Source organism: Fundulus heteroclitus, chromosome 15 (genome assembly GCF_011125445.2).
Source record: "Fundulus heteroclitus isolate FHET01 chromosome 15, MU-UCD_Fhet_4.1, whole genome shotgun sequence".
NCBI lineage: Eukaryota > Metazoa > Chordata > Actinopteri > Cyprinodontiformes > Fundulidae > Fundulus > Fundulus heteroclitus.
In genome coordinates this window covers 24,663,338-24,690,552 of record NC_046375.1, presented here as the reverse complement: position 1 = coordinate 24,690,552, position 27,215 = coordinate 24,663,338, and the positions used below count along the sequence as shown (strand labels likewise).

Genomic DNA, 27,215 nt, shown 5'->3' with positions numbered 1-27,215 from the left:
TGCTTATGGCTCTGGCCAGGTCTGCCTGTCAAGTAAAATGACCATTCCTTATTTAATTGGTCAAAAAGTTGTTCAAATGGGACATACAGTTTCAGTTCAAGAAAATGGATAATAAATATTGGGATCATCCTATAATTGTTTTTCTGAAACAAATACCTGCACAGGGTTAGTAATGCTAAATATTCTAGAATTGAGAAATACGCAATTTATTCCCAAAAGTCTTTGTTCTTTACTGGCCCTAAAAAAATGCCATTAATTGTAACATTGTCATTTAACACTTCTAGGGAGTGTTTTACTCCACCAAGACTTTCAGCTGGTAATAAAAAAAAATCAATTTGTAATATCTGTAATGGATTTATTGTTGTTGTTTACAACGTAAAACTGACAGAGTAAACATGGAGGGAATATGCTATAATGGAATGACTGAAGGATTTTATTTGTTTGAGTGTATTTTTAACAAAATATTAACCCTCAAATGGTAGCTTTTAAAGTTTAAAACAAAACAACGAGAAATAAATAGACTAAAGCCAGAGTGTATTAATGCATAGCTTTCACTGATCCATGATTCATAGATAATGTGAAGAATAGTAGAAGAGAAATAAATCATCCTCAGATATATACAATCATATTTAATGGAATTGAATATTTAAAAAAAGTTATCTTATTCCAGTAACACAAGTAGGTAAAGTAGTGAAGTGTTACACATTATATGTACAGGCTGATATTTCCAATCCTTTTTCCCCGTTAAAATTATTTTCTGCTAAACTAAAGCACAGGACACAAGATTAGAATATTACATCAGTCCAATAAAAACATTTTTAACAGAAATGTGAGCTTATTCGAACATAATGTTGAGCATGTTGCCTGCTCAAAGGTTGTTATTCTCAAAAGGCACTTTTAATGCAACAAACAAGCCTCATCAGGTCAAATATACTAATTTATTGAATATGAGTGTATGTCACACTTTTATGTACCTGCCTTTTATTTCAACGGTATATCAAGATACGATGGTGTAGGAGATTAACGTCCCTGCTTTACGATCGACACTGTATAATAGTCAGTTTCACCGGCACAATTTTTGTCAAAAATTAGTTTCAAACATTGCAGCAGTCTCACGCTACTCATTGTGTGCTATGATGAACGTTCACTCACCTCTGTATGCAGGATGCTTGACGGCTTGCTCTAATTTCTGATTCACTTGGCTTAAAAATTACCTGACTACATGGGGCCACTCACTTTGCATTAGAATTCCCCCCCCCCGAGAAAGTCATTTGATCTTTCCATGTGAAAAAAATAAATAAAAAATTAAACAGGACAGTGACAATGCTGCGAAAGTGATGCACCTCATCCTGATGCAGGTACACACTGAGTTCTACACCCTTGATCCCAGTATATATGCACTACTTAGAACGGAAATATCAAGAGCAGAACTAGATGCATCTCAATTTTCCTCTTTATTTCCTCACATTTAGACCCATTTAACACAGGTTTTCAACACACCAGCATACATGGCAAGACGGGAAGTCGCTTTATGGTGTTAAACCTTATCCTCAAATCAACTTACAAGTTATAAGCCATTAGTAATGTGTTTATTTGTGGCAAAAAAGCTGGTTTACTAATTTTTATTTCATAACCTGGACCATTTCATAATGTAACACACTGAAATGAAGCACATCAGAACTTCATGTTAGTTTTCACTGGAACCTTATTTTAAATGTATATAACTAAATGTAGCATGTAATGTATGTTAAATAACATCGTTAAATACATTTGAAGTGTCTCTGTCATAGGTTTTCTGATTGTGTCCAATCCTTTGAACGGTACAATAACAGAAAACGTAGTAAACACAGTCAGTGTAAGAAGTTAAGTGTTACCGTATTATCCGTCCCCAGTCGACCTCTGGCAGACGTTTGAAGTGGACTCCCTGGAGCACCTGGAGGCCCTCGAGGAGGTCACAGCTCGGATGGAGAACAGGGTGAACCTCTGCAAGGCGAACATTATGATGGTCACCTGCTTTGATGCGTCCACCAGGAGGTGGCGCAAGAAGCGGCGGCGAAAAGCGAGACAGCAGAAAACCTCGAAATGATTCTAAACTGAGAGAAATGGACTCATTTTTTTATTTTTGCCTTTTTAAACCACCTTCACCTGCTTTGGTGTGACTGAGATTACTGTTTTCAAGTATGTCTGATGGTTTTAGATAATTGAAATGCAACATGACACAACCCGATAGAGAAGGAAATTGCTTGTCACTAGACGAGTAGTGCCTTCAGAAGAATACAAGCACTTATTGTGAACATTTTCACATTTTAATGATAAATTTGGACCATTGTTTTTCCAGGGTGAAACAATTATAGAACAGACAACTTCAATGATTTTTCAAAAACAAGAATTATGTGGACAGGGTTTACTTTTTTCTAATAAATTATCTGTAACCCACAGTTTAAATTTCCACTAACAGTCTCAAAAACACCCACTACCAGTCTAAAGTTAAGACACAGCTTTGTCATTCAATGGATTTTCCTAATTTCCTTATTTTTTTTTATAACTTTCTAAATTTTAGATGCATAGTGAGGACATCAACACTAGGAAACAAAAGAATATAGAATTATGCAGCAAACAAAAAATGGGAAAACAACTCTTTGTTTGCTACATAATTCTATAAGTCTTTGATTCATAGTTTTGATGTCCTCAACAAGTCTACAAGGTCCTGGCGTAATGCTGGTCGGCTGTCTGACCATTGTCCTCATCAGAAATGGTAGCACTTATTTCATTGGTTGGTTTACTCACTTGTGCCACCCTCTCAGATCATGATGATGTTAGACTTGCACCGTGGGCGTTGACTTTCTGTTTATAATCAGCCCTGCATTTATCCCACCCGAAAATCTTTCTAGAGCCGTAAAACCTACCGGAAATGTATGCAGCGAGTTTAAAGGTTTGGTCTGTGCCAGGGAACCAGTTTTAATGAACTGCACACATTGTAACAAACAGTGATGAACCATTCATCTAGAAATGTACTGGGATTTTCTCAATAGCTCTAAAACGCCTGTGGCTCAGCTGCGTTTTAGGAAAGGGCTATTTACCTGAATATTACAGGGTCTGCATGTATATTTTGAGCTCATTCGTTACGTTTTGAATTTTGTAAAATAATATGGACCTGAATAAAGTCAAGCTATTTCTCTTTTTTTTAATTCATTGAGGTTGCTCAATCAGTCTGACATGGAAAACAACAGTTCAAATGAATCATCAAAGCCCCACATTAATAATTCATGCATGTAAACTTCTGACTGGTGCTGTGGACAACACATTCTTCCACCATCTCCGAACAACAAAGACAAAACATGTCTTTGTTCTTCTAGTATTTTGCAGACAGATGTGTAGCTAACAGAAAAGTACTGGAATGCTTCCCGCGCTGAACGCTGAAAACAGCATCCCCATCGCTGCAAAGCCAGGAACCAATGAGTTGCTGTTGGCTTTAGGTGGAGATTCTCCAGACAGACATTTCAAACCTGCCACGCTAGCTGCTGCACAGCTAATCACAACCAAGAAGAGAGTTTTTTTTTTTTTTGTACATTGTTAACATTGTGAATGCACTTTTTCTTTTATTGATTTGGTGAGAACCTTTCGTGTGCACATGTACCTCCACATTTTCCAAACCCAGTGTTCTGCAACACTGAAATATCTCCAGCCATCTTGGACAGGTCAACAAGTCATTTTTGGCTGAAAGGAGTTTTTCTTTAAAAATTATAATTGTTTTTAAAGGGAACACTCTGCCACCCTTGGTGCCGTTTTGTATATAAACTTTTTTTGGTGCTGACACGTTAGAAAATATGCTTCTTCGTATTTAAAGCTCATGTAAAGGACAGCAAATTGTTCGAATAAGAAGATCAGCGGTGGAAGGGAAACGCCGGCGGCGACAAATTGTTTGACTTTGTTTGGAGTTACTACCTACTGAAAACATAAATGTGAATTATGTCTTTCCTACCTGTGGTCTTGAAAGAATAAACGGACAACTGAAAAAAAAAAAGTGGATTCTTCTTCCGGCTCATCAAGAAGAGGAGAAGGAACTGCTTCCAACGCCTCCATGTGTGAGGAGCAATGCTGAACTCAGGGCAGCGTGTTATAGATGTGCAGAGGTGAAAACGCACGCAGGGGGTTTGATGTGAATCATACGAAACAGCATGTTGTCAGAAACCTTGATCACACCATTACAGCTCGGTGGATTCTTCAATTAAGGGGAAAAAAAATAAAGTCGTCGCACTGTAGCTTCTACCATGCCTGTGTCTGTGTTATAATTGAAGAAAAAAACAAACGTGTGTATTGCATGGATATTTATACATGTTTTGTTCTGCGCAGAAGAAAAAGATGCATTTTCTCTCTGGAATACGTAGATGAAGCCCTGTCAGACTGGGTTTTTCTCTTCTGTAGGTAGTGAAGAGGTAATGAGAGCAAGCAGAGTTCAGCCCCGAAGCAGCCCAATTATACAGTCAGCAGAGGGAGAAAAAAAAAAGACAGGAAAGTAATGCACACAACACACAAATATGTCCTCTTCTTTAACAATACCCTTCTTCTCTTTCTGCTTCACTTGCTTATTGCTTTGTAATGTCCAGAATGAAATAAAAAAGGGATAGCAGCTATCCTTGCTGGCAGCTGTGGAGGAGTTGCACGTAGAAGTCACCTAACCTGACTTCATTGTATTAACTTAGTCGGGAAAAGCGTGGAGTCTGGGTTAAGTATTTTTCAGGTCAACAACAGAACGTAACCGGTTTTCTCCATTACAGATTACTTCTGCTTTTGCTTTGTCACCTCTGACTGATTCAGACCATCAGACAAACATTAAATGAATAATAATAATAACAACAATAATTTCAATTATTGAGGGGAAAAGGCTCTCCAAACTGACCTGGCCGTGGTTTAAACATACATTGGCTGCTCCTAACCACAAAATCTAAATTTAGTTTCACTAAGCTCGTCCATGCTGAGCCAGGATCTGCAGATCCAAGAGGCCACTTAAATACAACAACACGATGTAGGCTAACAAATGTCAAACAGCAGCACATTGTACCCCGATCCAAAGAAATTCAAGAGCAGATGAGAAACAGTCGACATTTATTAGTCCAGGAAGGGTTACAAAAACCATTTCCAAGGCTCTGGGAATAAAACAGAGAACTACAGAGAACCATTTCAACCGTTTCAGAACATCTACAACTAGGAAACATACAACAGTAGAGAACCAAAATTACTTCAAGAGTGCATTAACAACTCAACATCTAAATCTGTAAATACGTTCCACTACATTGTGTTCCTTTTTTTCTGCCTTAAAAGAGATATTGCTGCAAAATCTGTAACTCGATTCAGTCTGCTGGGTTTCCACACACGGAAAACTTTTCAACCAATTTGAATAATAAACTGCAGTGTTTAACTAGGATCAAATTATAGATTTATAATCTGTCTATATGATTGGATTGAATTAATTTGAGACATTTGTTGTGCTTTGGTGAGATAAACTTACTCAACTTTGATGTTAAGTGTTAAGAACCTACCAATTAAAAACCGCCACTGTTGTTAATCAACCCAGGCCCAGATTGGGTTACTTGACCCAACCCCCCCGTTTTTTTTTTGAGCGGATGGAGTCTACCTGCATTTAAAAATAGTTTAAAAAAAGACGCCATATTAAAAGGACGCACCAATCTAGCTGATAAGCATAAATGCGCTCTGCTCTGGTTACGCAATGGAGAAAATACGCATTTAGCCGTTTCTGCTGTGATCCCCCCCTGCCTTGGGTGTTTGTGTTTTCACCACCTATTCACCGTCTGAGCGCTTCATCTGTCGTTACGTAACCAGCGGACGCAACCCGGAGCCAGCGGGCCACATCTGCCAGGAGATGGCAGCATCGGGCGCAAATAACCAACGCGCGTAGGGCTGGAGATACAGTATGTATTTATTGAGGCTATGTCAGCGGTGAGAAGAAGCAGCAACAAAACAAAACCAAAACAAATCCCCGCAGAGAAGCTTTAACGAGAAGGCTGCGAGAGTGCGGGAACACGGAGGGAAGTTTGACCGCATTCAGCGGTTCTGATCGGCGGGGTAGCGGAGAGGGAAACGACGCGGCACCGATCCAGGGCGTTGATGTTAGGACAGACGGCCAACTGAGAAACATCGTCCCGCAGTGAGTGCAGCAACCCCACCATCCCTCCTCACAGCCCCCCTGTCCTCCGTCCTGAAGATCAGCTGTTACTGTCAGAGAATCTGTTCAGGAAGCGCCGATTATTCCGGCAGCGTCAGCAGGTCATGGCAGAGAGGGACCTGCGCTAAACTGGCTAACCTCCTTTAACGATGCTGGCGGAGGGATGCGGAGGTGCTCTGTCCTCCTGATGTCCTGGAGCACAGCCGACCCAGGCTGGGAGGCTCGGCTGTAAACGGAGTGCTTAAAAACGTGGAGGGCGCGCGAGCTGTAGACGTGACGCACGTGCACACCCGGACAGCCACCCGCGCGTTAGTTCTTCTAAAACCTTATCCAAATGTCTAAAAGAGACATTTGGATAAGGTGTCAGAAAGGTGAGGCAGATCAGGGTCAGGAAGTCCCCCAGAGGCCCCCAAAGTGATTTGGAGATGTTTTCATTTGGCTGCTACTGGGATAGTCTGGGTGGCAGAGCTAGAATGTGGTGGCTTAGTATAAATATGAGATTTATCACTGAACGCACCACTAGACATGTTTCCTGCTAGTTTGCATCCTAGTTTTGTCATAGAGGTAGGGGAGACCGGGGTAAGTTGTCACATGGCAATTATCTTCTCCATCAGAGGGTGCAACCAAAAAGTGGAATACTAGTTTTCTTCCTTTGCATGGTCAGGTCTCACCGACTGAGTGAGAAGAGGACAAGATATTGTAAGTTGAGATGAGCACCGATTGACCATTTTCCACTACCCAAAGTAAAAAATATTAACTCTATATTTTTTTAAATAACCTTCATTCAGATAAAAATTCTAGCACTGATACATATGGACTTGTTAAAGTAGATATTAAGGCATCCAGTCATACCTCAGTCATTGTTCTGATTTAGCCTAACGTTAAGATAGAGCAATAGTTAGCAAACATGGTCATTTGGGGCAACTTGTCACAGTCATTCAGGGGTAAGTTGACACGTGTAACAACTTACCCCAAAATTATAATTTTCAAAAATGATTTAAATCAATACATCCTAATAAAAAATTTACATTATTTTTACAGAAAAAAAAGAGCGATTTTAAAGAGAGGACAAAGTGAGAAGATGGTCAGGAGTTATAAAAGAAAAACAGAGCATGGCCGTGCAGCACCTGACGTGATGCTGAGGGCAGTCAGGCAGGTGACCCTAGGTCACAAGTCGAACAGAAGTACAGCGAAGGACTTTAATGTCAATTACCGTACTTTGGGGTGATACTGTAAAACATTCACACCAGTGGAAACTCAGGGTCAGACAGCTATCAATCAATGTTTCATAATATTTTATATTATTATTATTATTTATTATTATTATTATTATTATTTCATATGATGCATGTGCTCCTGGCAATTCAATCTACATAAGCTATGCCAAAACTGCAAGTCAGATGAGGAGTCTGACTCGTGAGATTTTCTTTTGTTCTTTTGTTTGTATTCAAAGTTTAAGTGTCAGTTTCGTAATGCACGTTACATATTTTTTCATGTTATTTCATAAGTAGTAAAAGTGAGTTATTATCATTTATTCACTTAATATTAAAAAATAACAACAAAATTAATTTTGCTCAGGTATATATTACAAAATATATTTTGCTAAAGAAATGAAAACATGTTGGAAAAAAAAGAGGAAACATTTTAAGTTGAACTAAGTCAAACATTCATTTATACATAAACTTTAGATCAGCTTGGACATCAGCGGGGAGTTTCATTAACACTAGAAGACCCAGGGAATTTCATTTCTCTTGCCAGCCCCCCTCCCCTCTTCAAGTTTGTGTATTCACTCTACCTTGCTAACTGTGACTCTTGTAATGCAAATAACCTGTGATAAGACCAGCCCTTCTACAAGAGACTGGAGAAAGGCTGAAACAAACTGGGTTCAGAACAGGAGCATGTTCCAACACTTTTCATTACCTGGCCCGGCAACATCAGACCTTTTTTGCAGGAATATATTGATAAGTCATATCTAAATCTTTTATTTAGGCAAACCTATTGAACAACCAGATATCATACGGGTCCTAGTTCCTGAGCTGAGAAAAGGTCATAACCATGCTTTTCCAACAAGGCAAGGCAGAGCCTATTTCTATTGTCCATTCACCAACTCACTATATGAAAGAAAGAATAATTGTATTTTGTCTTGTCTCGCCTTTTTATGTCATTCAAAATTTAATCTTAGAGAATGACAAACAGTATGCCTTTAGTATTGGAGTAACATTTATGTCACACAAGGAACAGCCGTAGTGCCCCCACCCCCCACCCCAGCTTTTAGGTAAAACACTCCTCAACAGAGAGGCTTGAACTAAAACCAAAACTGAAGGGGTGGAAGGGTTCTGAGAGTTGTGAAGTACTGTTGGGGGGACTGGAGCCAAATACCACCCCAAACAGCTCAATTTTGAAAAACAACAGACAGAAGGTATAACTTCAGAAAGTTTTTTTTTATTTCAGATAAAGAAAAGCAGTCTACATATGGATAAAGCACTAAATATAAAGTGGAAAAATGTAAAATACATTTGTCCCATCTAGCAGTTACCACATTCCCATGGTGAGCCTTTCCTACATTTGCCACAGGTAAACTGCCTTTACATTCTTACAATTGCCTTTTGATTTGCAAATGGCGCTCATTCCACCAGAGGAGAGCCGTTAACACCTTTGGGGGGGATACTCGATACAAACTAGGTGCAGACTAAAGTCTGCACTTTGGGACTTTGAGTGTTAAATAGCAACTTTGACCACAGTGCGTAACGAGTAACCCAAGTGGGAGGTGTGGGTCTAAAATGCACATACATTTTTCTTTCTAATCTTATTTATTATAGTTCTTTGGAGCATGTTGCTAGGTCATATTTTTGTGTGAAAAGGACCTAAAACAATCCCATAAACAATTATAATTAACTGGAATTCTGTGTTCCCTTGAAGCTCAGTTGGACCTTAACTTTGAAGTAGAAAATGACAGGTGATAAATATCAGTAGTACCCAAACTTTTCCTTTTCCAACCTGCAACATAAGGAATATGTGACTCAAAGCATCTGCTGAGTCTTCTTCTATGTTAAATATAATGCATAAAGTTATAATACCTACTATATACATACATATTGTGTCTACTTGTATGTATTTTTTTAATCTCTTATAAAATTTTGGTATAAATTAAATTTTTTATTATCCTCTTGTCATTTCATTTGATTTCCAAGGAGGATTTTTAGACCTGTCACAGACTTTTTGAGACCTTATCACAGTAACAACTAAATCCCAACATTGGGAACCACTGATCTAGATTAGTATTTCTCAAAAAAAAAACCTGTAATATAAATAACGTAATATAATTAACTGATTATTATTATTTGGCTTTATCTGACAGCTTATATGATGTGACTATGATACTTTTGTATATGAAGACCCAAGGAAGCATGTAATGGAAGAAAACAACCAGGCCAAGTTTAAAAGCCTGTGGAACATCATAACTAAGAGACGATTGTGGATTCTGTTTATATACGAACAGAATGGTGTAACACAGATACCACTTGAATAGGCTAAAATCCCAAAATGTTTCAGTCTCTTTTATAAGGGACCTTATCCTAAGTGTCAGATGCTACACTGGAAACCAATGGGACTGACACAGATGTTGGACTATTGCCTGAAAAAACAGGACAACCACTTGTAGCATGAGTCTGTACAGTGTCAACTTTATTGAGATTTTACAAAAGACAGATGAGATATTTGTCTGCCATTAGACAAAGCACTGAAAAGAGGATCAAAAGCCTGTTGAACATAAACTATTGAAAGAGACATCAATCTTCAAGTTTACAGAGTTGTTATTTAACACACATCCCTAAAAAATAGTGCTTTGGGTGTCTCTTACGTTAGAGATGAGAGCATAATTGATTTTATTCAGGCTATTGTCTCCTGGTGAAAAAAAGCCTGAATTAAAAACAATACTTTCTCATTGCTTTAATCATTTCAAAGAGTCTGCTAGAGAAAACCCAGAAATGTCATGTGATTCACATAGACCTCTATCTTTAAGCCTCCCCTGCATCATTCTCATCTCTAAAGCTGCAAATCCTGTGAGTCAGACCCTGCTGCTGGCGTTTGTACTTTATGTCGCGTTCCGTGTTGCAGAATCCAGGACTTTCCCATGACAGCTGACGGGCTGCGTGCACACAGAGCATCGCACGGATTTCATGCCCCCAAAGCTCAGGCTGAAAATGCAAGTTACATGAGGCAGAAAATTTCATATGTGCAGGGTCACAGCCATTCACGAATCGAGAATCAAGAGTCACGAGTCTTTGTTGTCATTATGTAACCATAATGAATTTTTGGTGAGACACCAGCTCAGAATTCACATAGACACAAATCAAGCCATAAGGTTTAAGTTGAATGTACCGACAACACCTCCTCAGAAGCTGAACAGCATTCAGATAGTCCTTAATATCTGATGAGATTGAAAAGTTTCAGTCAAAAAAGACAGATAGCAGTCCCCTTACAGAGCAATGCATATATTACATTAATGTATTAGACAAACATTCCTGGAGAAGTTAAAAAGTGTGCAAATAGTCTCAAGCAAAAATTTTAATCTTGTAATTTGCATGACTGTCCAAACAAACACTCCCAAAGAAGCTAAAAGTGTGCAAATAGACATTAGCATGTGAGAGACAGTGTAAATATAAAAATCGATTCTCAGCAGGGGGTGATAGCCCTCACGGCTTTGGGAAAGAAACAGTTTTTATGTCTATTAGTTTTTGATTTAATGTCCCTGAACCGTTTACCTGATGGAAGTGGCTCAAGTGCATTGCCCAGGTGGTGGTGGTGGTGGGGCCGGGGGGTGGGGGTGGGGGGGATCTGTGGCAATACATCTGGCCCTTTTGTGGACTGTTGTACCATAAACCGTGTCCAGATCTTGAAGATGGCATTCCACAGTTACCTCTGCTGACCTCACCACCCGTGCTAAGTCCTTCCTCCCCTGTGCAGTGCGGCTCCCGTACCGCACTGAGACACAAGATGCTTTCTATTGTAGCTCTATAAAGGTTTATGAGCAGCTGGTTAGAATGCCCTGATTTCACTTTCCTGCCAAAGAAGAGCCGTTGTTGGGCCTTCTTCACCAGATGGAGGGTGTTCACAGTGAAATGTGAATGCCTACTGTCCTGTACACTAAGCTAAATTATATTGTTTTAGTTTTCATTAGTTTGTACAAGAGCTTGTTTATTTCAACATAAAAATTTAGTCACCGAATCAACAGAATCACAATGCCTTGCAAAAACATTCAAAGTTCTTGAACATTTTCAGGTTTTTTTTTCATCTCACAACCTCAATGTACTTTATAGGGTGTTCCACAAAGTGCTGCATCACTGTGGAAGCAAAGTGACACACGGCTTTAAAAAAAAAACATAAATATTTGGTCTTATCGGATCGGAGCACCTGGGTTTACTGTGTCCGCTGCGATGTCTTGTGTGGCTTTCTTCCTCTTATGGCTCCATTGAGGATAGATTTGTGGGGAACATGACTAATCGTTTTCTTATTGTCAGATTCTCACCTGACCTGCAGCTCCTCCAGAATTACCATGTACCTCTTAGCTGCTTCTTAGATTAATGCTCTTTGACTGTCACATTTTATACTACTTCAAAATCATGTGCTACTCTGTATTCTACCACGGCACTGCAGTTTCTTTATTTTCCCCCTCAAGTCAAGCATTAACCAGTGGGTAATATGTCCAACGATTGGATGTTTTTCCTTTTAAGGCCTACACAGTTAATTTATTATTCCAAACGGTCAATTTTAGATTAAATAAGGGGTTATAAATAATTAGCTGCCTACGTAGAGCTGTCAGTGCAGTGACACGCTCAGTGGTAGTTGTTCTGCATCGCAGCGAACCGTAAAGAGTTTTCCAGCATGTGGCACTCTGCTGAACCGTGTTGCAGTCGGCATTCATGGTATAAACACAAAGAAAATCCATGAAGTCGATGACATGCCTGCCGGTCCACCAGCGATACGTACGGCTCTTCTTTCTCTTTCTCTAGATCAGAGGGCTCTGACTCTGAATCCACGTGTGTTCTTCTGCTTCTAAAACGTGTCTCTTTGTTTTGACAGCTCGGTTGGCGCGAGGGATTTAAGCGACTGATCTTAAGGAGTGAAGTATACGCGGAGAGGAGGGCAGAGATCCAGGCAGAGTTGGCGACAGCCTCGTCCACAGCCCTGCCTTTATGAGCATTTCAGTTTCCTTTGTTCTTCTGGCCAACCACGAGAGCCGGTGCAGGATTTAATATAAACACTACATCAACAGTGATCACTGGAGCGCCCCCTTAAGTCTTTTCCCGGGGCCTTGCAGCGGAGTAAACTCTCCGAAGTAATTTCCTTATCTCTGCTCTGAGGAAGCGAGCCGATAAACTCGGCACAATTCATGTTACCCCGAGGGGGCTGAAAAGAAGACGGCCTGCCCGGACCCTCCGGAGGATCTGTCATCAACTTCAGGAAACTTAGGAGTTTGAAACTCTGGCTGCGGCACACGGGATGGGGAACAAAAACTCCATTCCTCCGAGAGGTCCTGAAGGGGAAATGACTCAAAAAGAGGATGCAGCATTGATCAACTGTGCCACAGGTAAAATACTGCCTTTATGCTAATCGCCGGGTCATTTTCTGTGCTTCAGGGAATGAAACGTTCTGTACTATATACTGAGACAGATTTGCCACAGGAGACGGCAGGTCTGTATAGCGTGGGTTTGCACTGCAAACCAAGATACTAAATTGCAACAAGGCCCAGGGGAGCGCCACACCCCGCGACCATGAAGACTCAGAGCGCTGGTACTGCCAGCTCACTTATCCATTTGATCTGATATTGTAATCACTGGCAATACGGTTAGACCACTTTTCATGTGGTTTTCACTAATCTGAGAGTTTATTTAGGTGAGTGTAATGTTGATAGATCAGCTTTTAAAACGGAAAGGGTTTACATCCGAGCGTTTTGTCTTCCGTTCCTAGGCGGCGTCTCCTCAGACGAAGCTCAGAGGATCAGCCCAGAGCTGCTGGCGGCCCTGCAATCCCTTGGAGAAAACGAGGACTACACTCTCCTGCCGCACTCCCTGCACCAGGTGCGTGTCCTGTGTGTGCACACGTGGTTGAACATTTGAAAAAAACAAAAACAAAAAAAAAAACAGGGAGGAACATATTCTTCCAAATCCAGAGGGAATACAATGTGGCTTTATTTAGCCTGACAGAAAAGCTTTGTGTCTGTGTGTGTGTGTGTGTGTGTGTGTGTGTGTGTGTGTGTGTGTGTGTGTGTGTTGGTCTCTGTTAGTCATGCACAAGATGTGTTTTTTCCAAGTTATTATTGTGGTGAATGCATCACGTCTCAGAGTTGGTTTGCATTAAATTAGCTTATTGAACATGAAAGCAATGTTTATAATCTGTCTCTGAAAATGTATTTTTCCAGGAGAGTCGTTACAAGAGAAGAAAAGTAGAGAAAATGTGCCGTGCATTGAAAGGTTCTTGCTATCTTATAGATTTATAAGATCTATTGATGTGTTTTTGCTTTTTTTTGCTACATAAATATTTCCATTGTAATATCAGACAGATATTAAAATTAGAAAAGGAGTTTTTAAATGATGATTTAATTTAATTTGCAAAAAAAATAAAAAAGAAACTTGCATATATAAAATTTTGTTAATTTGTAAGTTAACTGAATAGCTTTCTTTGGTTCAATTTCACAGCTACATAATCAAGAAATCCTTTAAATAAAACATGTCTGACAGCATAATCTAGCATAAAAGATCTCAGAAAGCAGAACATCACGTGACTCCAGTCAACCACAGTGAGTTATTATCCAGTTTACTCAGTGTTCATGACTTAAGAATAATAAAGGAACTGGGCGACAATGGGAGAAATCCAAGGCTAAAACAATGGCCGAACAGAAAAGAAATAAAAGATAATCTCACATTTGTCCTGGCACATTTGTAATTTTTTGGTGGCACAAAAGAAGTATATATTGGAGGATGTGCATTGCAATACATCTGGCATAAAACTGAAACAGTGTGTCTCTAAAAGACCGTACCTGCAGCCAGACATGGTGGTGGTAGAATCATGGTTAGGGACGGATTTGTTGCTTTGGGACTTGGACGGACCCATGAATTCTGCTCTTAGCCAGGAGGTAGTTCAGTCATCTGGAGGTGATCTTTAGCTCAAACTCTCTTGGGTAAGGACTGCAGAAGCAAGTCCAACTCTGAATGGCTTAGAAAAGGAGTATTTTGGAGTAAACTTGTCAAAGTCTTGACTTTAGTGCTGTGGCTTGACCTTCAGAAAGGCTGGAAGACCCCTCTATTGTGGCTAAATGAAAACAATTCTGCAAGGAAAAGTGGGATGCATTTAAAAAAATTTATTCACATACAACTACAGACAACTACTTTTTATCACAGCAAGCATGCAGACTTAAAACCCTCAGCTCTTTTGAGCGCTTGCCCCAGCAAACATAATACAGGTTAAAAAAATATTCTAATAAAACATATTGGTCCAGCTCTACTGTTTGCTGAGAAGAATCCCAGGAGACAACCAGCAGTTTCATGGTACCCATGCAATACAGTCTAGACCTCAATTTCCTCCCCACGCTCACAAAATGAGTAATTTGTCGCCGCTGGTGACGAGCTTGCAGTTTACTTTGTGTTGCTGCCAACTGCTGCAATCAGAGGGCAGAATGGGAGCTGTTTTCCTTTAATTAATGAGAGATAGGGAGCCACGGCTCATTTAACAGAAACTGTTCATTGTGACATGTCGCTTTAACAATCAGGAGCACGGTGAGAAGTGGAAAAAATAAAAATCTTCACTGCTCGGTATTATATATTTGGTCAGTCATGCAACACTGTCGCCTTTTCCTCTGCAGAATATTTCACCATCTGAATTAATTTGTTTAAATGCTCTCTGCCATTTTCTGCCTGAATAGGTCTTCTTCTATGATTGTCCTGCATTTAGCTCCCCCCCCCCCCCCCCCCCCCCACATTAATCCTGACCATCTTTCCGTTGAAAAAAAGCATCTGCTCAGCATGATGCTGCCAGCCCCACATTTCACAGTCAGGATGGGGTTCAGGGTGATGTATAGTGTTAGTTTTCCTCTCATAAAATAACACTTGCACGTTGACCAGAGTATCTTTTTCCACACGTGAACCGTATCCCTTACATGGCTTGAACCAAAAACTTCTTAGAGCCTTTAGCAGTTTCTTTTTGCTGTGCGTTCATAACGTCCACAGCTAGTAATTGTTGTGTTGACAGATTCTGCCACCTGAGCTGCAGATTTCTGTCGCTCCTCCAGAGATATCATAGGTCATAGGACTGATGATCCTAGTTGTTCTCTAACAGCTGGATTCACGCTGGGATTAAATGGACTTTATTCAGTAGTTAGGAGACGTCTGTAGGGAACTGTCTGTGATGGATTATACTTACAACAACTGAAGGGGCTGATTACATTCTTCTGATTTGTACGCGAAAAACAGTTGAAACTTGTGCATCTTTCTTCCCTTTCACCATTGTGCGCGACTTTGTGTTAAATCATCTCCTTCAATCCAGATATAAAATCCATTAATAATTGTGGTTCTACCAACAATATGAAACGTTTTGAGGGACACAAACAGCTTTGCAAAACTAAGGAACAATTGACTCAGGTTTTTTTTTTTTTTTTTGTATAGTCTTTTCAGACTATTACGTAATACGTTGAATCTCTTCCAGCAGCAAAATACTTAACATTTTACCTGCTGAACGCTCTTTTTGTAAGCGTCAAACAGTTATGATGTTATGTTTTGATTTGTGGAGGGTGGCGTTTCTTCAAGGCTGATGAGAAAACCCATCTTTCACAGATTTGGCCTGAAAGGCAGCCAGGGACACAACCGTTAATATGTTAAATTCTGTAAAACGTTGAGTCAGTTTTTCCTCTCTGAAACATGCATTATTTAGGGTCAAAATAGTGATAGATTTAATTATCCCTTTAAAAAGTTGCAAAAGGTTCAGGCCAACCACGGCGTGTTTTAGAGTAGAGAGCTGGTCATGTGGATAAAGGTAGAGGTATTTGGAGGGGGTGGAGAGCTTAGAGAGAGATTTTAATGCGCCCCATAAGCAGATTCATGTGACTCGGTGTCTCACAGGTTGCCCGCATGCTCTGCTTTGCAGCTATTTGATCGGCATCTTTAAAAGGATTAGGCGAATAAAAAAAAAAATCCTAACACAGGGCTAACAAAATCACTGTTTGGTGTCAGCTTACACTTCCATGCCCGATTAGCATTCCGTCGTCTGACATTTCCTCTACCAGGGTAATACCACCGTGAGTAATAATGCTGTAACTTGTGTCTGAACAATGATCTTTCTCTCTTTTTTTTTTTTTTTTGATTTAAGGTTGCGGAGACCTACTCACTGAAGCAGGACTGTATCCTTTAAAACCACACAGTGACCTCATATGTCAGAACAACGCACTGTGACATTTTCCGTCGTTCACCGTCTTTCTTTCAGCTGAATCGTGACCGAGCCCGCTGGCACATGAGCTGATGTGAGATAGTGAGACATCCACTGTGTGGAATGAAAATGCTTCGATCTCATTTGGCTGAAGGGGGATTTACTCTGTGTAAGGGTCGCTGAGCGGAGCAGATTGGCTGGTTCTTGTTGGTTTTTAATAATCTCAGGGCCCGTCCTGACGTGAGGAACAATGAATTCATAAATATAGGACATCAGAGGACCTGTAGGCCAACAGAACTGCTCCTGTCATTGTTCCCGTCTCTTTCAGCCATATATTTTTCATTCTTATTCATTTTTCATCTACTCTCTTGCCTCGCAGGCGCTGGGTGTTTCCCCATACTTTTGGCTCAATGCCCCGAGGATTGCAGTTGTAGTTTTCCCTGGCGCTCTCTGTGCCGTTGCTGTGGCAACAGCCTGTTTTTCGCCGCAACACGGTGTCGTGTTTATGTGTTTGTGCGCGAGGGGAGGACAAGAGGTGGAGAGAATTCGTGAATCACAGGGAGACGACAACACGTCGAAGATGCGGTGCAGGCCGACGGGGGACAAACCAGGATAAAAGTTGCTGATCATGAAGGTACTTTATCAGACAATATCAAGGGCCTATTTTACCTAAAGGAACTTTTTTTTTTACCAAAGCGTCTCTTCAGTGTATTCCACAGTCCCCATTACACCTGTTTGATGAAACGCCTTCTCAGTCTCATTCCTCTTTTTATTTGCATTTCACTTGTCATGAAAAATAAAATGCAAACTGAAAGCAGAACAGGGTTTTTCAAAGTGACAGGGGTGGGACAACACATGCTTTTATGATGAACTAACAGCTGCAATCTGGTGTTTTCTACATCACAATTGGAAAGATGTAATGGAGCTCAAAAGCTTTCCCTTTTTTCCTATAAACAATAATATATACCTTTATGTATACATTTATACACGTATGAATAGATGTAATGTGTAAAGATAAGAGTAATGTTAGCTTATAAATAAATACATTAAACACATCTCTCTTATTATTTAGCGAATGAAAATAACTTTACCAATGCCAGTTGGAAAGGAAAAGTTTAGATTGATAAAATGTCAACATGAACCAATCAGGAATAGGTGTCTTTTAATGCAGTGTATATAAAGATCAGGCTCAAGCTGTATATGGAAAGCCAAATGGGCCACAATTTGTGGTGTCTATGTTGGCTGGAGGCTTCAGATTAATGATGTATGACATTAGGTGATTTACAAGCAACACAAATACCCTGTAGTAATCATTAATTATATATTGTTTAACCAAACCTATTAATAACAAAAGGGATGGCTTTTATGTGAAGAATAAAGGCAGTTTTGAAGGCCGCTAAGTGGATCGGTGAATGTATTTGACGAGTTGCATCAAAATCATTTATCATCATGTGTGTATAGGCCAGTTTTAATATCAGTGTAGATAAACCTACAGAAAATAAAGACGGAGTGTAGTTGATTGTCAGTGTCTCCACTGATAACGTTAGTGCCCGTGTACGTATGTAGTAGAGATGTTTCTTTAACCGGCAATGCTGTCAGACCAGTGGGCCATTCAGTTTCTACAGCTGGAGAAGCTCTACCATGAACGGCTGCTGTCCAACCTCGCAGCCCTGCAGGAGAAATGGGGTAACTGCTGTTTCCCAAACTGTAGTTTGTGCTTAAAAAGCACGTGAGTGAAACATCACATTGACATAAAGAGAAGTATTAAGTTGTTTATTATTTGCACCTGTGTCTTCAGAGAGTGAGTTTAATGAGAAGAAGGGCACTGAGAGTCCGACGCCTCCCGACACAGACAGCATCAGCATCAGTCAGAAACATATTGAGAAGCTGAGCCACATCTGCAGGACACACCACAGGTAAACGTGATGTGGAGTTTTCCCCTCCGCCCGTCTGTCTGTAACAGAAACAGTATCTGAAGGAAGTCCCTCAGATGCCTTCAGCATTCATCCAGTTTATCCTGATTACTGCCAACCAGGAAACTTTTTGGGAGCAATGCTTCTTTATCGTCTGCTATCTTAGTTCCCCACGTGTCCATATCACGTAGGGAACACTTGAAGAGCAAGTGCTCAAGGATTTTGTAAGCATAAAAAAATGCACTCATGGTTAAAAATAGGAAATAGAAATTGGTGCTGTGTTTCACAGAGTCTGGTATGACTGCAGAATAGTTTAGTCCAGGTTTCAGTCATTCTGTTAATGCTTGTCTAATTTTAAGGTGGTCATGCAGGTGGTTATGCAAAAAAACAACCAAAAAAAAACAACATAGAAAATGCTCTCTTTTTTTAAAGCTTTAAAAAAAATACTAAAATGTGTTTCAAAGAGTCTCTGTTCATTGAATAAATCTGTTCCAGTGCGAGCAGCGAAGTGTTTTAGATTTTCTACTACAGCTCATCAAATGCAGTCAAGATGGTATAATCTTTTTTATGAAATACCTAGAGTCATAGGAGTCTCAAATCAGATACAAACATCGGCATCGTTAGCAAGCTGTAGGATACAGCAATATTTTGTTACAATGCGTAGACTGTGGACAACACAGAGGGTTGCTTACTGTATGTTCTTCTCAGTACTCTGACTACGTTCACTGTCCCGTTTCCACAGCATGATGAAACAACCAAATGTATTAACATTGGGACCATTGTTCCCGGGGGAGGTCTTCATTTTTTGGCACTCATGGCATCATTTAGAAACCAAAAAGTTTAATTATGGTCCTGTCGGGGCGCGCATGTGGCGCAGCGGGTAGCGCGACCCATATACAGAGGCCTTAGTCCTTGACGCGGTCAACCTGGGTTCAAATCCGACCTGCGGCCCTTTGCCGAATGTCTCTCCCCCTCTTCTACCCCCCCTTCCTGTCAGCCTACTTTCGGAAAAAGCGAGCCACTAGAGCCACAAAAAAAAAAAAAAAAAATTATGGTCCTGTCTGACCAAACAACCTTCTTCCACCTATTTACCATGTCGCCTTCATGGCCTATGCAAAACTGCAAAGGGGTTTACTTTCAAAGACAGCGCTTCTCGCCTCGCATCCATGAATGCAAATCTGTGGACTGCACAACTAATAATTGTCAGCAGTTTGTCTCACCTGAGCAGTGGATATCTGCAGCTCCTCCAGACTCGCCACTGGCATTATGTTGAAGCTCTGCTTGCTCCTGTCTGGCCTGACGAGGTTAGGGTGTATAAGTGCCTTTGGAAAAAAATGTAAAGGTACCCAAAGGTAGTAAAAAAAAAAGGTACTAGGTCTTCTGAATAAAAACTTAAACAGCTTGTTTTTATGATGTCTGTGAGATTTTTGGATTTATTGCATCTCATGTTTTCACTCATCCAAATAGTCCCAGTGAAGATCTGCTGATCTGAAAGTTAAAATATTAAAAAAACATATTCCGCTTATGGCCCCCATTGTCCAGGTCCAGCTGTGCCTAAACTACCACATAGCACTTTTCCCCCCCAAACCATCTCCTGTGCCGCCTCCATCTAGGTGACTCCCTGAGCAAAGAGCCACATGGCCTGCAGAGAGCTCCAGTGGGCAGGGCAGAAATATGCCTGCAGTCCGTTCATTTCCGCTGGACTCAGACTGACTCTGTAGGTCGGCCTTCTGAATGCTGTTGCTGCTCCACTGGGCTTTCCTGTTGTCTGCTGCAGGTGGATTTGATCTAGCACAGGAACAGATGCAGTCTTGTTTGGTATTTCACGAGTTCAATAACAAGCTGTTGAGTCTGACTGGCCAATCTAACTCTCTCTTATCTCCTTGTCCCACATTTCTCGTTTCTCTGCTCTGTTTCTGTTCATCTTTGGCTTCGCTCAGACCCTCCCTCAACCCGGACCAGGTCAGACATGAAAAGCATCCTTGTTGATGAAGTTAGGGCTTTTTCTTTTTTTTTTTTTTTGGTCCTTGTGGGATGGATTTGTAACCCATGTTTCTAAAGCAGACAAACCTGAACGCAGCACTCAAAGACCCTCAGAGCAGCACGGATACTCCGCAGCCTTGTCTCGATAAAGGTAAGAACACGGTGACAGGCACAACATTAGCCACACTGCAATAGCTAGACGAGTGGGTGAGAACATCGAGGAGCAGAGCCAAAAGAACCAAAAGTTAAACCAGACGTCAGAGTCCTGGGCAGCGCAGAAAGTAATGGAGACGTGGATGTCGCTTTTAAATTATTCTATTGTTCTGGTGGGTGTGTTGTTGAAAGCTGGAGTCATGCTTAGTGCTTAGAAAATCATTCAGTTCAGCTCACAAACAGTGTGAATAAAAAGTCTCTGTCCTCTCTCGGATTTCTTCTGTTTTTAGTTTTTTTTTAATCATGCTTAAATTGTTCAGATCGTTAAATAGATTTTAAAACCAGTTTTCAAATGATGATTTTAGTAATTAAGAAGAGAAGCTATGCGGACCACCCAGACTCTATGTGAATATTTAGTTGTCTGACGACACAAAGTAGGGTAAAAGATCCCAGAAAGCAACACATCGTAACCCGGATCTGAACCCATTCCAGAGCAGATGAGAACCAGGTCGATCACACTTGGAGTCCTCATTTAAAACCTGACCAAAAACGGATTAATTAAGACCTAAAAACAAAAATATATGAATACATTTGCACATTTTCTGTGGGACCGATATCAAACCTTTGTGATGGCCGCTCCAAAATATTGACTTTGTCGCCCTTAAGCTGCTTTGTAACAAAATGCCAGCATGCTAAGGGTCATTGTCCATTTGGAAGACCCAACCTTTTGTTTCCAAGCTTTAGCATCCTAACCGATGTTTCAGCACAATGTTGGTTCTTCATGATGTCATCTGTTTTGGTCAGTGCACCAGTCCCTCCTACAGCAAAACACCCACGCGACATGATGCTGCTACTCCCGTACTTTACAAGGTGTCCTCAGGCAAAAGACGGTTGAACATTTCCATGGTTCTTATAGTTGTTTGGACAGATGATCGTGGCACCTTCAGGTACCTGGAAACTGTACCCCAGTGATGAACCAGACTTGTTAAGACCCACAATTCTCGTCCTTAGATCTTTGGTCTCAGTCTCTAAAATAGGAACAATTTAGTCTGATTTAGTTTGAGACAGTGAGGGGGGAAAAATACTTATTTGTACATTTTAGCTATATTTCATTGCATAATGCTGGTTTTATTAAACATTTTTTGTAAATGTTCACGTTGATCCCCCTCTTCTCTCCCTCTCTAGCCGACAAGCCAGAGACCGAACAAGGCGCTGCAGAGGGAGAAAAGAGCGTGACCTCCCAGTCCGAGTTTTCCTCACCACCCATGGAGGAAGAGGAAGAGCGGCGGGAAGAGGGGGAAGAGGCGTTCGAGGAAGGGCAGGAAGTAGACGCTGGGGAGCAAGCGGTGCGCGGTGAGGACACACCGGAGGAAGAGGAGGTGAAGGTGGAGTGGCCGGCAGGAGTAGCGCAGGCCTCGGACAAAGACCTGGCCAAACTCTCCAACACGGAGGGGGTAAGAGCTCCTTCTGTCACCCGCTACACCTGCTGAGTAATGCTGCAGCTTCCTGTGTGGACTGTAGATGTGTTTTATCAAGAGGAAGCACAATACGCTGACCTAAATCTGAGCTAGACGTCCCGAACGTAACCATCCACTGACTCCCACCCTTCCATGGTCTTTTTCGTCTCTCCTTTCCTCCCGTGGATCAGCTTCTGCATAGCTGTGCATCTCGTCCTTTTTCTGTTTGCTGCATTTTACTGCAACCGGTCCTCCATCTTGGACTGCGCTTTTATTGCCCTGCACACTCCCACGAGTGATTTCCCCGGTACTGGTGAGCTCATCCTCAGCCTGAGCCCGTCCGGCTGAGATCGCTGCTGTGACCTCTCGCTGCGCAACACGCTAGATGACAGCGGCGGCGCCTGAGCCAACGCTGGCTCAGACGCTGAGCTGAGGGGAGTGGTTCTGCTCTGAGCTGAAGTCAGAGCTACGCCAACAACATGTGACCTGGGCTGGGCAGAATAGCCAGAAATTGTACTTCAAGCAAGACTTCACTGTGTTTTTACTCGAGTGGAAGTAAAAAAAAGTCGTCTAAGATAAATCCTCGAGTAAGAGTGGAAAAGTTTTCTTAAAAGCCTACTCAAGTACTGAGTACCTGTTTGGTCCCAGCATCGGATTTAATTCGCTAAAATGATTTAACTAGAGAGACAAAAATATAAAGTAAGGTATTTTAAAGAATAAAATAAGTAAAAATGAAAAAAATATCATTACAAGATAACAAATTTTGGACAAGACAGGCAAAGAACACACCTGTCTTGTGAAAAAAACAAGTTATCTTTTTTCCACACGCTTAGCCTATAGCTAAGAACAGAACAGCACAAAGTATTTGCAGTCGTGGTACGTACTGATTACTGGATGTTAGACCTGACCTCCAAATGGTCCAGCAGATAGAAATTGTAGTCCTAGGACTAAAATCGTCCTAGGACCCGGCAAAGATGACTTTATTATGTCCTGATTAATACCGTGTGGCGACCCATCCTTACAACGTTCTCCCGCCACTTTGGGTAACCCTGTAATGTCTCTTTAAGGATCGGCAGAGCCTGGATTTATCTATCATTTCTAACATTTAGCTGGGCCTTGGCTTCTCCTCTTCCAAACACCACACCTTGGTCAGATAATAAAAGCTCCCATGAAGGGAGGGCTCCGGTCAGACTTGGGCCGGTTATTAAGAAGATGGATTTATGGTGTGTATGATAAGCTTCCCTTCAGGTTTGGCTCTTGGCTTCGGGCTGCGTTCGTCTCAGTCCAAGCTGCTGCGGTTCAGGACGTCTTCCAAAGGTCACATATCACACCCTTATAAAACACCTGTCGACTGAGCCTGATCACTCTCTGCAGCTGACACGCTGGAGTTACGGATTAACCGGCACAGACATTATTGCAGCACATGGAGGCTGAAAGCCTGACAGATGGCCCCGTTTCAGCGGTGGGTATACATCTGTGGAGCGGATGGTTTGCGCTATTTAGGACGTCTTGGGATAAAAGGCCTTTTACCGTAACAGGCCTAATTTAAAGCTTTAGTTGTGATCTTTGCTACCTGACCTATATTGACTGCAACACCCAGTTTGAGAATACAAATGAAGACAAGTAAACGTTCACACTGTGTCCTTTAGAGCTCCTCCCCAGATGGTCTGGTCTCCATTCTGAAGAGGAGGCGAGCCTCCCTTGACGGGCTTCCTCCCCCGAGCGACGGTGCCGATAAGCAGAGCGGCAAACGCAAAGTTCGCTTCAGCGAGCCAGAGGACGGCATAGACCAAGGTGCAGTGCAACAAACCCAAAGGCTCGGTCTCAGCTCCCGTCGTCTCTAACAGTTGTTTTCCTTGTAGATGAGGTTGGAGGGGATTCCTGTCTTATCCTGCTGCTGCTGTGCCTGGCCACTGTGGTGATCAGCATAGGCGGGACCGCGCTCTACTGCACTCTGGTGGACACTTACTCCAACATCTGCACCGACTTCACTCAGAACGTCGACTTCTACGTCTCCAACGTGCGGGGCTTCCTGGAAGGCCTCGGACAGTGGCTGCCCCTGGGGACTTAGGCCCGGCTGGGTTTCAGACGCGTTGGCTGTGACGCAACAGACTTGGGTAACTGGGTAACAGGACGCTTGACGGGCTCCCCAGCACCAGCCATGACCTTTTTGCTGCTTCCGTCAGAGAGTCTGAACAAGTGCATCTCACTGTTTACCAGACCTGCACAAACAGTGCCTCGCAAAAGCATTCACAACTGTGAACCTTTCTGGATTTTGATCATATTACAGCCACTAACTTGAGTGAATTTTAATGGGAATTTATGTGACAGAATGTGAAAGAAACACGAGTTAAAAGATTCTGGCGAATACAAAGCGGGAAGTCCAGTTTAGCCCATCTAGACGTTAAAATTGTTGAAGTCTTTCTACAAATGGTCATTGGGCTTTAGGTCCAGACTTTGACTGGGGCATTCTAACATCTGCACTAATCTAAACCACTTCATCGTAGCTATGGGGGTAGGTTTCTGTCTTTTTCCTGTGGGAATTTGAAGCTCAACCCCAGTCTTTTGACGCCTCTAACAGGTTGTCTTCACATATTGATCCATCAGCTCTGAAGACAAGCATCCCCTCAGCATGATACTGCCTGCACCATGTTTTTGTGTTCGTTTTTTTCCACTCATAGTGTTTTGCATGTAAGCCAATAAGTTTAATTTTAATTTCATTTGGTCAGAACATGTTTTTCCCCCCTACATGTTCGCTTTGTCCCCCTGCGTGGCTTGGGGTAAACTACAACAGGACGTCTTACCTCTTACGACATGGTGAAAGGCAGACTAGTGCAAATGCACACCACAGTTTTCAGATTTTTATTTGTTTTAAAGCTGTGCACCGTTTTCCTTCCCCTTCACAGCGACGTACCAGTACAAGTTTATGCAAATAAAATACGCTGAGAGGTTGTGTTCGTTTTGTGACAAAGTGGAGAAAAGTTCTATGGGTAACTTTTGCAAGGCACTGGAACTGAACAGGTGCTCAACCTGTCAACACGGACGAAGGAAAACATTTAGAACCACCAGTGATGTAAATATTCTGTAACTGGGCCGCCACACAGGAGGGACGGACAGTCTCCGTTATGTTCAGATTAAAACAGAAGACGTCGACGTTTCCCGTCTCTCCCCACACACATTTGTAAAAGTTGATTCACGTGTGACCATTAGATTTAGATGTTGGAAAAGCTTGCCTCGAGGAACAGCCAAATCACATTTCTGGTGATTTTTTAAAGGGTTATTTCACCAATCAGGATCATTTCTTTTATATAGATTTCAGCTTCAACCTACCTCTCGTCAGATCAGGTTTGACTCTCCTGGAGGAGAAGAAGAGGGAAAGATGTCGATTTTGTTCTTTTGCGTCATCGCTGACAGCAGCTGCTCTTACTTGCATCCTTTCCTCCTTACAGATACGTAGTTCTGACATTCCTCCTAAAATAATCTTGTTTTGCTATTGGTATGGAAACATTATACAGACCTTACAAAATGAGTCATCCCCTTAAACCTTTTCAGATTGTGTCATATTACAGCCACAAACATCAGTGCATTTCGCTGGTGTTTATGTGATAGATCGACCTAAAGTTGTGCATTCTTTGTAGAACCACCTTTCGCTGCAGTCCAGATGTATTGGGGTGTTTCTCTTTCAGCGTTGCACTTCTACAGAATGACATTTTTGCCCATTCTTCTTTGCAAAATAGCTCGTCTAAGTAAGGTGGCATGGAAAGCAACTGCAACATTGGTTTTCAAGTCTTACCAAAGATTATCAATAGCATTTAGGCCTGGACTTTGACTAGGCCATTCTAACACATGAATGTTCTTTGATCTAAACCATTCCATTGTAGCTCTTTCTGTATGTTTAAGGGTTGTTGTCCTACTGCAAGGTGAGCCCATTGAAGTCTTGCAGCCTCTAACAGGTTTTCCTCCAGGGTAGTCCAGTTTTAGCTTCTTTCGCATACTTAGTGTGTTTTGGTTTCATGGTTATGTCTCAATCTACAACACTAAACGGCTAGATGTGCATCAGGAGTGATCAGTTTGCACATAGAGGATCAATGGTGTTAAATGGGAAAAGATGGCATTTGCTAGTCAGAATAACTTGATGGTCAACATGGTTTTAACCACCGTGCGGCACTTTGACTGAAATATATTCCACCTTCACGTTACTTCAACAGAATCGTTTTTCTGAAAATTTCTCTCGCTTCCAAAACTCAGATTTGTATGAACTAGTAGAAAGTTTGATTATGTCCATTAATACAGTATGTGCACCACAATCGTTTACCTCTCAATGTTTTTATAAGGTTTGTTTTGATTTTCCACAGTGCATCACTTTCATTGTAAAATGTTGAAATAAAATGTGTTTATTAGTTTGTGTGTCTGTGTACTTGTACTTGCAAATGGGTGAGAACATCCTTTATATATTTTACCACCAAACTGAGGACCAATGAAAAAAGGTCCTCAGTTCTTTGTGGTTAGGGTGGGTTTAGGACTAAGATGTTAATTAGGTTTCGGGCCATTAAAAGGGTTGGAAAGTAATGGAATTCAATGGAAGACAAAGCAAGTTCCTCAGTAAGTATTTAAAACAAGGATGTGTGTCTTAGTCTAACGTGTACAGTATATGCATGTTCTCCACACACTTCACAGAAGCCAGAACTTTACCTTGGTGTAATTCATAGGGCTGGCCACATGGGGGCACTGCACTCCATGGATTATTCAGAGGAGCTTCAGGCAGCTAAATAAACTTTTGTTTGTTTGGTCAGATTCTTAATGTAGGCCATGAAGGATTTTTGCCTCTAATCAAGGTCAAACACCAGCAGAAATCAGTTAATGCAGCTCGACAGGACCATAAAAAAGTCCACTGAGGCAAAAATAGAAAGCTAGATGCTGCTTAGGGAAATCGCCACAGTGGGAAATTTAACAAATGTTGTATAGAGTAATGATCAGGGTTTGATTCCCCTTCATGTTCATTTAGTCAATTTCAACTACATGTTGAGATTGACTAAATTAACCAACATAGGTTCTATTTTAAATGAACTATATATATATATTTATGACCTATACATATATTATAGGATA

At 41.4% G+C, this 27,215-nt stretch overlaps 2 protein-coding genes across 5 annotated transcripts in view; both read left to right on the top strand.

Moving 5' to 3' along the window:
* Positions 1-3,188, top strand: part of LOC105936989 (kinesin-like protein KIF26B) — a 40,320-nt gene extending 37,132 nt beyond the window's left edge. For 2 of the 3 annotated variants that reach the window (XM_036147060.1, XM_036147059.1), the window contains one exon: positions 1,893-1,982. Coding sequence is in view for 1 of the 3 variants with exons in the window: in XM_036147058.1 (XP_036002951.1) it covers positions 1,893-2,086 (194 nt within the window). In the remaining 2 variants the exon portion in view is untranslated. Of the gene's footprint in view, positions 1-1,892 lie in introns of all 3 variants that reach the window. The other variant, XM_036147058.1, reaches the window with a different exon arrangement.
* A 2,659-nt stretch (positions 3,189-5,847) lies between these two features.
* cnstb (consortin, connexin sorting protein b) lies at positions 5,848-26,482 on the top strand. Of its 2 annotated transcripts, none has more exons than XM_021324347.2 (11): positions 5,848-6,166; positions 12,266-12,773; positions 13,154-13,263; positions 16,544-16,574; positions 18,200-18,286; positions 18,399-18,516; positions 20,454-20,475; positions 20,575-20,647; positions 21,835-22,103; positions 23,756-23,900; positions 23,969-26,482. In XM_021324347.2, the coding sequence occupies exons 2-11, from the start codon at positions 12,686-12,688 to the stop codon at positions 24,175-24,177; spliced, it is 1,152 nt and encodes a 383-aa protein (XP_021180022.2). In that variant the 5' UTR covers positions 5,848-6,166; positions 12,266-12,685; the 3' UTR covers positions 24,178-26,482. The 2 variants fall into 2 exon arrangements, with proteins under 2 accessions (XP_021180022.2, XP_012733537.2); XM_012878083.3 differs by having other exon boundaries at positions 5,849-6,166; positions 20,578-20,647.
* Positions 26,483-27,215: the final 733 nt, after the last annotated feature.